Raw genomic sequence first — 11,593 nt, forward strand, 5'->3', positions numbered from 1 at the left:
TGAAAATTGAAGAAACCGCTGTTAAAATGCCTTAAACTATCTATAGAAATACCAGATTTCCAGTTTGGATTTCGAAATCACCACTCGACAAACTACCAAGTGAACAAAGTAACTGCGTTTATTGAAAATTCAAAAAAAAATACTGCACTACAATAACAGGTCAATTGAATAATATCCAGCCTGACACATAGATGGCGCTACTAGAATTAAATCCGTATGTTTTTTAGTTGGCCCTAACCCTCAAAAGACGCGTGTATAAATTTGACAGCTATCAGATCATTAGTTTGTGAATTATAGCATTTTTAGTGAAGCAACTTTTGTCATTGTTGAAAGAATTGATAAAAAGGAATTTCACATGTTGATAAAATATTGCTTTCTGAAGGGAAAAAATACAGTTGAAGCAAGAACTTGGCTTGATACCGAGTTTCCGGACACTGCCCCAGGAAAATCAACCATCAAGAATTGGTATGTTAAATTTAGACGTGGTGAAATGAGCACCGAAGACCGTGAACGCAGTGGACGCCCAAAGGAGGTTGTTACCGGCGAAAACATTTAAAAAATCCACAAAACTATTTTGAGTGAACGAAAATTGAAATTGAATGAAATAGCAGACACTCTAAAGATTTCAACTGAACGTGTACATCATATCATTCACGAATATTTGTTTACGAGAAAGCTCTGTGCAAAGTGGGTGCCGTAAGAGCTCACTTTTGACCAAAAACAACGACGAGTTGATGATTCGGAGCAGTGTTTGAAGATGATCAAACGTAATTAACTTGAGTTTTGCGTCGATATGTAACAATGGATGAAACATGGCTCCATCATTTCACTCAGAAGTCCAATCGACAGTCATCCGAGTGGACTGCACACGATGTATCCGCTCCAAAGCGTGGGAAAACGCAACAGTCCTCTTGACAAGGTTATGGCGCCTGTATTTTGGGATGCGCATGGAATAATTTTCATTGACTACCATGAAAAAGAAAGGACCATCAACAGCGACTATTACATAGCGTTATTGGAACCGAAAACGGCCGAATTTAAAGAAAAAGAATGTGCTGCTTCATCAAGACAATGCACCGTGTCAAAAATCTATAAATTGGACTTCAAATTGCTTCCTCATCTACCGTATTCTCTAAATCTGGCCCCAGCGACTATTTCCTGTTCTCAGATCTCAAAAGAATGCTGGGAAGAAATTCTCGTCGAATGAAGAGGTGATCGACGAAACTAAGACCTATTTTGAAGCAAAGGACAAATCGTACTACAAAAATGGTATCGAAAAGTCGGAGTGTCCCTATAATCAGTGTATCACCCTTGAAGGGAATTATGTTGAATAAATAAACTAATTTTGCCAAAAAAATATGTTTTACTATGGTAAGCCGGGGACTTTTCAGTTGACCTGTTATTCCTGGACGTCTCACAAACTTTTGGCTGGGTATGGTATTTAGGATTAATCTACAAAATGAGCGGACTTACCGTCGAGTACTGGAATTATATTTTTTCTAAATAAAATATACAGTCTCGCACGAAGGGGCATTCTCAACACTTAAAACTATTTCGGCTGGACTTTTCCAGGATAATGTCATCGGGTCACTCCTGAATTTGCGCTACATTGCTGATGTCCCAACAACAAAAGAAATAGTACTTGGTAATCATATCTCTGCCTAAGGCTACAGCAGTCTACAAATGGAGTAAAGACTGGGAAACACATCTTAATATCTCCAAATCTGTCTATGTCAATTTTTCGCTGCGGCGAAAAGACAAAAACCTAATTATATCACTTGATGAGTGCCCGATTCCTTAAGCAGAATCAGTTAAATACCTCAGTGTCCATCTTATTGTAGGTTAAACTTGAAACATCATGTCAGACAAAATGCAGAGCAAATTAGATTCAAAGTCAAGCAACTGTATTGGTTAGTCGGAAGATACTCAACGTAGCACTAAAACATAAAATCAACTAGTAATCCAACGCCAAACAAAGTGCTACAATTAATTACCAATGATCCAAGATTTCGCCTTAAAACCTGAAGAATTCCTGAAGAGTTGCTAAATCACTAACATGGAAGCTATTACTGGAAATAGTGTATATAGTCTATTCATTTTATTTATTTATCAAATTTGTAGCTATAGATAATAGAGGCCTAACTAGTATCAGGTTACCTTTTTTATTAAAAATTTTAGAAATAATCTTATTTAATTAAAACTGAAAACATTAATTACTTTGAATGTATTAGATTACTCAATAATATTGTGAAACTATTCAATAGTATATTTAAATTTTTGCTGCATTTTAATATTTAAGTTTTCATAACATATTTCATAATAATCAAAATGTTATTATAAGAATTTTAAAAATTATATTTTACACTCTTTTCTTTTTACATCCGAGTATCAATGAATCGTTCCGTCCATTATGAAGATAATCCTGAAAACCAGATAATAAAGAGCGGTATAAACTTGGCTTTTCAGCAAGTTTCTATTCAAGATCCAACCCACAAAGTGTTAGCATTAATTTTTTAAGGCGTTAAAGGAATTTTGTTTCGAACAGGTAAAGGAAATAAGTTTTGCAATTTTCTTAGCCGCAGCACAAGCTTTCGACAAAGTTTGACACGATCGATTAAATCTTAAAGACATTCAACACCCTAAATTTTACAATAAGCTTTTCAGAAATAATGAAGAACATGAACATTCTGAATTATGCTTAAGGTGGTGCCATGGAATCTATACTACATATAGTCTATTCAAAGTTTTTTTGTACATACGTCATCAAGATGTTTAATGTATTTTCTGCCGCAATTTGTAAATTCGTTTTAGAATAAGACAATAATTTTTTTCTTATTTTATTTTAGTTAAAAAGAGATACAATGCTGTCTAATTAGTCCAAACATGTAAACCAATGAGTCTGTCAAAGTCATCCAATTTTCAGACGTATTCAAAATTCTTGAAAGCAATAGTCATAAGAAGTTACTCTAACCTATAAACTTTTGTGGCTGTATAATTAACTGTAGTTTTTAGATGTACTATAATATTAAAACAAATTATATTTGATAACATGTTTGTTTAATTATTTTATTTAGGTTAAAATGTTGTTGTATATCAAAACCTAACTGAACTAGATCTCTTATACTCTGAATATATTCTTAACTTTAGCTTAAGTAGTTTAGTATTATTTTAATTTGAGGTATACATACTTATAGATTAATCCCTTACTCGCTTTGGTTATCTATTATACTTGATTGTACTAAGCGTATCTAATGTAGAAGTATCTAATGTAGTTACTTTTAAATTAATTTACATCCTTTATCAAAAAATTCGTCATCTATTTTGATAAAAGCATATAGGGTCTAGGAAAAAATTAAGACCAGATATATGACTTATATCAGTTCCTGGTATAAAATATGAAATAAAACATGTTTGCTTAGGCAATCGTTAAGATATTAGACGAAAATTAACGTTAAATATCCGCGAGAAACTTAAGAAAATCCATTTGCGGTTTAGTGAGATACCAGTGCAACGCATCCAGCGATACAGCGAACTTATTTATACTGAGTTGTTTCCGTAGTTAAACAAATTCATTGAGAGTCCGTTGTTTTGTCAATTCGCGGCCTTCTATTTTTTCCCAGCATTGTTAACAACGTTCGAATAACACTAATAAATAAAAAGGTGAGAAACGTATGACTAATTGTTATATAGCGATAAGAGCGAGCTTAGGGCATGTTTATTATTAGTTGGTGTTTGCTGCACGTCAGGAACTATTACAGGTGAGGTTTTTTTTGCCTAGTTTATGTCCATCGGACGTGGCAAACTCATCAAAACGCCACGACTGTCCATTTACCAAAGTCCGTCTGTAATTATTGATGGTTTTTCGTAACATTAATTTATTCGCAATAAATTTTTGACGTAGGTGTTGTAAAAGCTGGATAAACGGTAATCCTGATAAAAATTCCGTATGGTTTAGGATTTATTTAGTTCGTACATCTGCCCAATATAGTTACTATCGTGTCTCAGTTTAAATAAAGCGAATCAGGTTGGTACATTCTAGTTAATTATAATTTAAATAGGTTTCATTAACAGTATATACAGATATTATTTAAAATTATATTATAAAAATGATACATTAGTGCAGATCGAAGGTATAACTAACATTATTACTATCACGGAAACCATTACCATTTTTATTTTATACTCACCCAACATAATTGTGCAAAATGGTGAAATATAATCAATACTTGAAATAATTTTTATAGCAATATTTGGATCTTAATTATGTATCTACATTACATAACGAATTCTCGTCAATTAAAATTATTATTAGACAAAATATAAGTGAATTTAATTACTATTAAATGCAGTAATTATTAATATATTTAATTTTGTTTTTATCACTGGCGCATTCACCATTTTCTTCATTATACTTAACAGTGCCTTTTCTGTTTTAGTGATTGAATAAAAATGGAAAAAGAATTACCGCCACCTTACGCACCACAACCGGTGATGTATCCCCCGGGCGCCTATCCACCACCACCCCAACCTGGATATCCTCCACCGCCCCAAGCTGGATATCCCCCTATTGGAATGCAAACACCATCAGTCGGACATACTGGTATCTATTATTCCCCGTTAGCCCCTCTTCGTATATTTAATTCATTTAATTTCAGTGATTGTTACAACTACAGCACCTGCAGCATATGGTCCTGAACCCATCGGTGTAACATGTCCCTATTGTCACGCTGCTATTACCACGACCGTGGAGACTGAACCCAACACCAAAACCCATTTATCTGCTTTACTCCTCTTTGTATGTGGGTAAGTGACTTCGGAGAAGAAGATGAGATTTTGTCAGACTGGCATTATTTTCATATTTTGTCTTTCTAGGTGCTGGTTGTGTTGCTGTATACCATATTGCATGGACTCCTGTCAAAGCAAGAAGCACTTCTGTCCAAATTGCAAGGCCTACTTGGCCGAATATTCTCCTTAATTTTTGTGATGATATAAAGCTATTGGAGTGTCTTATAATATCAATGTATCATTATCAGATTTCTTCACATAATCAAATATTGCCATAATATATCGTAAATATGTTTAATATACATAATTAGTCAATATATTTTAATGCTGTTTAGTATTTAATAGTCAATGATGTTTAGGTATTAAATTAGTTTATCTTCATTCTAAATGTGTATATACCAAATATAAATATATATTTTTATTAAAAATTTAATGGTACTTGATGAAGAAGTTACTATTACTCATGACCAGTTTTTGTTTTCACAATGTGCTGTTACCAATATACAGTATCAGAGAATATCAAAGATATTATTATCCTTTCAAAGAATCTTTAAACCTCAGTTGAGAGGCTAAATGTACTTGCTTATTATAGAAATAAAAATAGATCCATGTTTTTATCCAGTACCCCTAACCTCCAATTGTGTAATAGAATTATATTAAATTATATATTCAAACTTCTTTGAAAATTTAATCTACAGAAGAATGTATCTCAAATGCTTAATGAGATTAATTTAACGATCAAATATTACAGATTTACTTCTAATTAATTTCTCAGTAAATTACCAGGTAGTTAAGAAGTAACATTCCAGGTAAGAATCACCATTTGTTTACTTAATTCCAAGTTATCAAGCGTTGGAAATGAAGATCCCATGTAGTCATTTTCGTCATATTTGGTTTTTTATTTCCGAAAAGAGAAAGAGGCAGCATGTACTCATCGAAAATTGGGTAGTGTTTACGGTGATAGATATTTAAATGAACACCAAGCTCAGAATTGGTATGCTATTGTTATTCCGGAAATCTAAATGTTAATAAAACTTCACCGACCAATTGTTAAAACATAAACATTTCGAGGTAGACCGACACATTTAACTAAAGATAATCAACTATAAGATAATATTGACCCATTTACATAAGACTGAATATGAAAACAGCTCAATAATTGGGATCCACGCGAATTAAGAGTAAAAAATTTATTGAATCTAGTTTTTATTTGTGAACTCCTGCTCAGACAAGACGAAAAAAGTTGATGATAAAACGTAAATAACTTATTACATTTATAAAGGAAGGAATTATTCATCAGGAGCTGTGATAATCTATCCAACCATTCATGCCAACTTTTTCAATTAAACGATTTGAACATGAAACTACGTAATTCCATCACCTTCGCCATTCCATCACGTAATGCAGATATTTCGATATAATAATATTAATAATATATTATATAATACAGATATATTTGATGTTACTTCAAACATATTGTCCGCAGAGTATGATATTATTTATTTTATTATTTGGTATTATTTGATTTGATTGAAGTCTTGACGTATGACTTTATATTTATTTTGACATAAATTATTTATTTTAAGACTCATTCGTATTATCGCATATACAAAATATGACTACAAATATACGATACGGTCCTGATCCCATTTTTATGACTTGCCCGTTTTGCAACAAACCAATAACTACTGTTATTAAAACCAAGCCCAGTAAAAAAACTCATTTATTGGCCCTTATATTGTGTTTTCTTGGGTGAGTAAAACAATAATCATAAGTTTTTGTTTTCTGTAATTTTGTTCCAGAGGTTGTTGTTGCTGTTGCTTGATTCCATATTGTGTACCTTCATGCAAAGATAAATTACATTATTGCCCTAGATGTGACACTTACTTGGGAACTTATGCCAATTAATAGAAAGATGCTCCGCAAAAGCAAAATTTGCCTGTTTTTAGCAATATTTACGACATTGTTATATGGCATAAATAAATGTATTAAAAATTAAATATAAAAATATTTCTTTTACAGTTTCCTATTATATTGACTTGTTTATAAATAATTTGTCATAACTTGCTTTGTTTATTTAAATTATATATTGTTATATTTAGCTTTATATATTTTATTACTTATCATATATGTACGTGTTACTATATCAGCTTGCTTTTGCTTAATATTTTTTGTAACATTAAATTAAGGCCATGCTGTATATTTCAAATATAGGCAACATAACACTCATCAAAATAATTTTCGAATTATTTATCCTCATTGGAAGATTAGTAAATTCCCTTCAAATACGGGGATTTAATGAAACCGATTAAAGAGCCAACATTATTGATAAATGCATTCTAAAAATATTTTCTATTGGAGGCTCATATTAATTTAAATCTGTTCAGCACACTACTGCTATAAATAAATGTATCTAAGAAAAGAAACACATAAGAAAAAAACCCAATACACAACCTCATTATAAGATAAGTTCCAACAAGTTTTCTGAGAGATACACAATTCATCAAACAAAGACTGGGTAAGTTAAATGTATTAAAAATGTATATATTCACAAAGAGTAAATATAGTGCAGATTTGTAAAAAGTTGAATATATTGAAGGCTTAACTAGCAAATTTATTAATATATATGTATTATCTCTTGTTATGTTATCTTAAGTTGATAGATATTCATATCTTAGATTTTTTAAAAGCTATTCTAATGTTATTTTAGCTGTCAATTTGGTCAATCATAATTCAGAAATGGATTATTTAAGTGTACTTAAGAACGTATTTCCAGACCGTCCTGAAGAACAATTGCTTGATATTATAGCTATTATAGAGGAAAGCTTGCCTAGTGATAACCCAGAGCAAAAGTATGAACAAATGGTATTATTATTGTCTGGTGATTTTCTTCCAGATAATGTGGAATTGAATGGAGATGAAGCTGCTGGTATGTAATTAGTTGATTGTTATTGTTTTAGACTTGTTAAACGTAATTATTTAGTTTGTTTTTAGGTTATGTATTTTATGAATTATCATAATAATAAATTTTAGGATATAATATTCCTGTTGAGAATGTTGGACCTGCTGCTGGACTCGATTGGAAAGCAATATGGGCCCAGTATAGAGATGCTTTACCAGACGCCGATCCTGAATATCTAAGGGGACAGGCTATGAACTATGCAAAGCAGGGTATTGAAAGTGTTGAAAACTTTTTGTCTGCAGCCATAGAAACGAAAGATTATCCCAAAATGGAAGAATATATCAAGTATTTTATTTTTGCTTTATAATAATCCAGTGTGAAATCTTTAGATATAGAATCATTTTTATTAACTAAAATTATCACTATATTTATTGTCTTTCAATTTCTGTGACCAAACTGTTGAAGTGATTGAATCAATTACTGAATTATAATGATGAAATACTATGATTTACTAATTTTAATTTAATATTACTTTGATGTTTTGTTCATAGGAGACAGAAAGATGAGTCCACTTTGGCTCGTTACAGGGAGGCTGTAAATAATAGAGATAAGTTCTTGGAGCTATTTCCTAACCCTAATGAAGATTTTAAGAATGAGTCTTATGCGAATGTGTTGGATGATGAAAATATAACTGATGATGACCTGTTTTATGCCAAAGTTTTCCTTTACAATAAATATCCTTGTATAAGAAAGAGGCACATTGATCTCACATTATCTATTAGGAACAAAAATTTATTGCACTGCTGTGATCATTTGGACATTATCCATAATGGTTTAAAGAAACCTCGCCGTGCTGAAAACTTTCCCAGTATCGCAAATATCACACTATTGAAACTGGTAAGTGTATCTCCTTATTTTTCCCCTTGTATTTTTTGGTATTGTGGCTCATATTGGAGGACCTATTGGTACTTAATAACTGTAATAATACACACTTTACTATACTACACAGGTATAAATAGTTTAATACTTTTGAACTTATGTTCTACAGTGTTATCCCTGAGTTGCAATATTACAATGTCAACATGAAACTGGAGTCTTCTTTTGTTTTGCTGCGAATGTCTTGATTTCCCACAGCCCCAGCACAAGTAAGCCGCTGAACACATTCAATAGCGGTAGCAAATTAACACAGTGTGTTAATTTTGATATCCCATTACTAGTTGAGGCCACTGCCCTGTTGTTTTATAATCTTTGGAGTTTTGACAATGATTCAATAGTTCCTTCCTATTTATTAATTTTTGTTTAACATTTTGATTATTTGTTTATAATTATAGGCCACATTTTCTTTAATTTTTCTACACATTTTTGGTCGCTCTTTCTTGGTTTCAACAATTAGGCATGTGTAACTTCTCATCCATATCTTAACTTCTTTCTGATATTCTTTGCTGCACTTTGTTCATGATGGTTTAGCATTTTTAGTTTTGTGCAATATTCAATAAAGTGTTTGCAAGAATATTTTATACTACTTTGCTCTTTCTTGGATATATATATATGGACAGCGCCGTTGAAAAATAACTGAATATACTAGGTGTTGGCAGGTATTTTGTTCAGCGAAATCTAAAGCTGAAAATACCAAGTACCACTATAGACAAAAAAGAAGAGTTTTCTGTGGCATATTAACGATGCAAATTGATGAGGATCTACTAGGACAATTCTAATCGTAAAAAGTCATGGATTAATTGAGGAGAGTCATCTATTTCGACAACAAAGCATAACATTTATGGTCATAAATAACGTATTTTTACAAAAAAAAAACCAGCAATAGTGAATAAGATATGCCTCTTCAGGTTCTCCTTCTATATCACAACACTCTTTAGCCACACCCAGGGTACTAATCAGGCATAGCGCCTTCTTGTTACTATTTGGAAAGATCAATCACAGCATGGCTTACTTGATATACGGTTTCGAAATACTGAATAAGTACGAAAATACATAACTGCCAAACCAACATCATTCTCCGGACACGGTAAAATTTTGTAAAAAATGTAAAATATTGTAAATTTTTTCTCAATAAGTGTTTTTTTTAGTGAAGAAATTATCAGAATACGTGCAAGCATATTGTTATTGTGATTTTACATAAACGAAGCACAATTTTTATTAACATATATTTATTTTTAGGTTGCTTTCCTCCAGCATAGGAAAATTATCAACAGCTATAGCAAATATAAAAAAGATACCTATGATATTTTCAAAGAAGAGGCACGCCAACTGAATTTGCTCAAAGATTGTCTTATTTGTTATGATGAATTGATACCCGAGGAATGTTTCATTTGTCAGAAGGGCTGTATATTTTGTAAAAAGTGTCTACATCAAGCTATTATGGTTAAGATGGGGGACGGTGAATATAATTTCGATTGTTCGATGTGTGATTCTAAGTTCACCATGCCGACAGTGCAGGTAGGTTTTAATGTTACGTTGATATATCTTTTATTAGACTTTTTTAGAACGTTCTGGGACAGGAGAAGTTTGACGCGTTGATGATAAAAGTCCAGAGCGAGGAAATCCGAAGAGCTAACGTGGATGGTATGGAGACCTGTCCATTTTGTGATTTCACCGATGTTCCACTACCAAGCTCAAATATATTTAAATGTTTGAACCCGGATTGTCGCAAGGAATCGTGTCGGTAAGGAATAGTCTGTTTTTTTAAATAACAGAACCTGTACGTTTCATATTTTTCTTTAGGTTATGTCGTCACGAATCCCACATTCCACAAAGATGTGACGAGATCGAGTATGACGAGGATGTGCAGAGACGAATTTTTATCGAGAACAGGATGACGGAAGCCTTAGCCAGGTAGGTTATTGGTATAACCAGTATATGTAAATATGATAAATGGATACATCTTCAAGGACATGTTACAAATGTAACAAAATGTTCATCAAGACAACGGGCTGCAATAAAATGATATGCAACTGCGGGGCAATGATGTGCTACATATGTCGCCAGCCAATTGAGGGTTATGATCATTTTGGGGTACTGTAAGTAGAAACATAATTCACGTATCCCTCTCTTTCTGCTTGTGGTCGTATCAATTAGGCAATAATATCAATGTTTTCCCATTTATCATTTACATTATCATTGCATCATTGGTTGTGTGGTTTTGTTGGTTTACTGCTGACTCACCATTTTGGTTTTAGTCCAAAATGTCCACTGCATACGGACGATAAAGAGATTGACTTGAGAACAATTCAGCAATGGGCCGAAGAAGCAAAAGCCAAATTAGGGAACGTTAAGATTAAGAATGATCCTAGTGTAGGTATAGAGAATTTCTACAACTAATATTGGTCACTGAAATGTTTCCATTTATATCATTCTTGGTCTATAAGTGGCCAAGCAACATTTATAAGATTTGTATGATTTATCAAGAAATTACTGGTAATATAGTGATTAATTATGTGCCAATATTCTGATATATAGAGTTAGTTATTCAATGATTTATATGGATAGTAAGGACTTATATATTTTGTTATATTTTGTTTTTATTTTTTTTTTAAGATCCTTTTTCCTTTTCCCACGTTCTTCAAGTTAAGTTTCTAGTTGTTGAAGTAAGGCAGTTATTGAATTTATGATAATGTGAACCAAGTACTTTGACTACGTGATTAAGGGTCCGAAAATTAGTGAAAAATAAGTGCAGATTACAACTTATTATTTACTAAGATAGGAATTTTATATACTTCTCATCGCTTGCTCAGATATGAACGTTTGTTAAAATTATTTTAAAAATCTGATCTTAAGTAACACCTTTTAAAATAAAACATTTTATATATGATGGTTCTGCCTTGAGAATGATGTTGGGGGCATTTAAATATAGTTTTGTAGCTAATATACAATTGTGCTATATATTAAATC

The 11,593-nt window shown here is 32.0% G+C and overlaps 3 protein-coding genes across 6 annotated transcripts in view; all 3 read left to right on the forward strand.

The window, feature by feature from the left end:
• Positions 1-5,390, forward strand: part of LOC143203921 (lipopolysaccharide-induced tumor necrosis factor-alpha factor homolog) — a 26,627-nt gene extending 21,237 nt beyond the window's left edge. The window contains exons 1-5 of one of the 4 annotated variants that reach the window (XM_076416252.1): positions 3,696-3,758; positions 3,902-4,024; positions 4,437-4,600; positions 4,656-4,803; positions 4,873-5,390. In XM_076416252.1, coding sequence (XP_076272367.1) covers positions 4,450-4,600; positions 4,656-4,803; positions 4,873-4,975 — 402 coding nt within the window. In that variant the 5' untranslated portion in view covers positions 3,696-3,758; positions 3,902-4,024; positions 4,437-4,449 and the 3' untranslated portion in view covers positions 4,976-5,390. Of the gene's footprint in view, positions 1-3,517; positions 3,759-3,901; positions 4,025-4,436; positions 4,601-4,655; positions 4,804-4,872 lie in introns of those variants that run through there. The other 3 variants (XM_076416253.1, XM_076416254.1, XM_076416255.1) reach the window with 3 other exon arrangements.
• A 904-nt stretch (positions 5,391-6,294) lies between these two features.
• Positions 6,295-6,819, forward strand: LOC143203923 (lipopolysaccharide-induced tumor necrosis factor-alpha factor homolog). Its single transcript, XM_076416259.1, has 2 exons — positions 6,295-6,537; positions 6,588-6,819. The coding sequence occupies exons 1-2, from the start codon at positions 6,401-6,403 to the stop codon at positions 6,691-6,693; spliced, it is 243 nt and encodes an 80-aa protein (XP_076272374.1). The 5' UTR covers positions 6,295-6,400; the 3' UTR covers positions 6,694-6,819.
• A 185-nt stretch (positions 6,820-7,004) lies between these two features.
• Positions 7,005-11,220, forward strand: LOC143203906 (uncharacterized). The gene is made up of 9 exons (XM_076416231.1): positions 7,005-7,303; positions 7,496-7,714; positions 7,819-8,032; positions 8,239-8,584; positions 9,863-10,141; positions 10,189-10,367; positions 10,427-10,537; positions 10,594-10,722; positions 10,882-11,220. Exons 2-9 carry the CDS (start codon positions 7,525-7,527, stop codon positions 11,021-11,023), a joined length of 1,590 nt encoding a protein of 529 aa, XP_076272346.1. The 5' UTR covers positions 7,005-7,303; positions 7,496-7,524; the 3' UTR covers positions 11,024-11,220.
• Positions 11,221-11,593: the final 373 nt, after the last annotated feature.

Source organism: Rhynchophorus ferrugineus, unplaced genomic scaffold (assembly GCF_030347505.1).
Source record: "Rhynchophorus ferrugineus isolate W39M unplaced genomic scaffold, kcgeb_rfMv2 rfM10, whole genome shotgun sequence".
Taxonomy (NCBI): Eukaryota; Metazoa; Arthropoda; class Insecta; order Coleoptera; family Curculionidae; genus Rhynchophorus; species Rhynchophorus ferrugineus.

Coding starts and splice junctions, on each gene's coding strand:
- LOC143203923 (XM_076416259.1), top strand. CDS start 6,401: ATGACTACAAATATACGATACGGTCCTGATCCCATTTTTATGACTTGC. Junction 6,538..6,587: donor CTTATATTGTGTTTTCTTGG/GTGAGTAAAACA, acceptor ATTTTGTTCCAG/AGGTTGTTGTTGCTGTTGCT.
- LOC143203906 (XM_076416231.1), top strand. CDS start 7,525: ATGGATTATTTAAGTGTACTTAAGAACGTATTTCCAGACCGTCCTGAA. Junction 10,142..10,188: donor TCACCATGCCGACAGTGCAG/GTAGGTTTTAAT, acceptor AGACTTTTTTAG/AACGTTCTGGGACAGGAGAA. Junction 10,538..10,593: donor ATGACGGAAGCCTTAGCCAG/GTAGGTTATTGG, acceptor TACATCTTCAAG/GACATGTTACAAATGTAACA.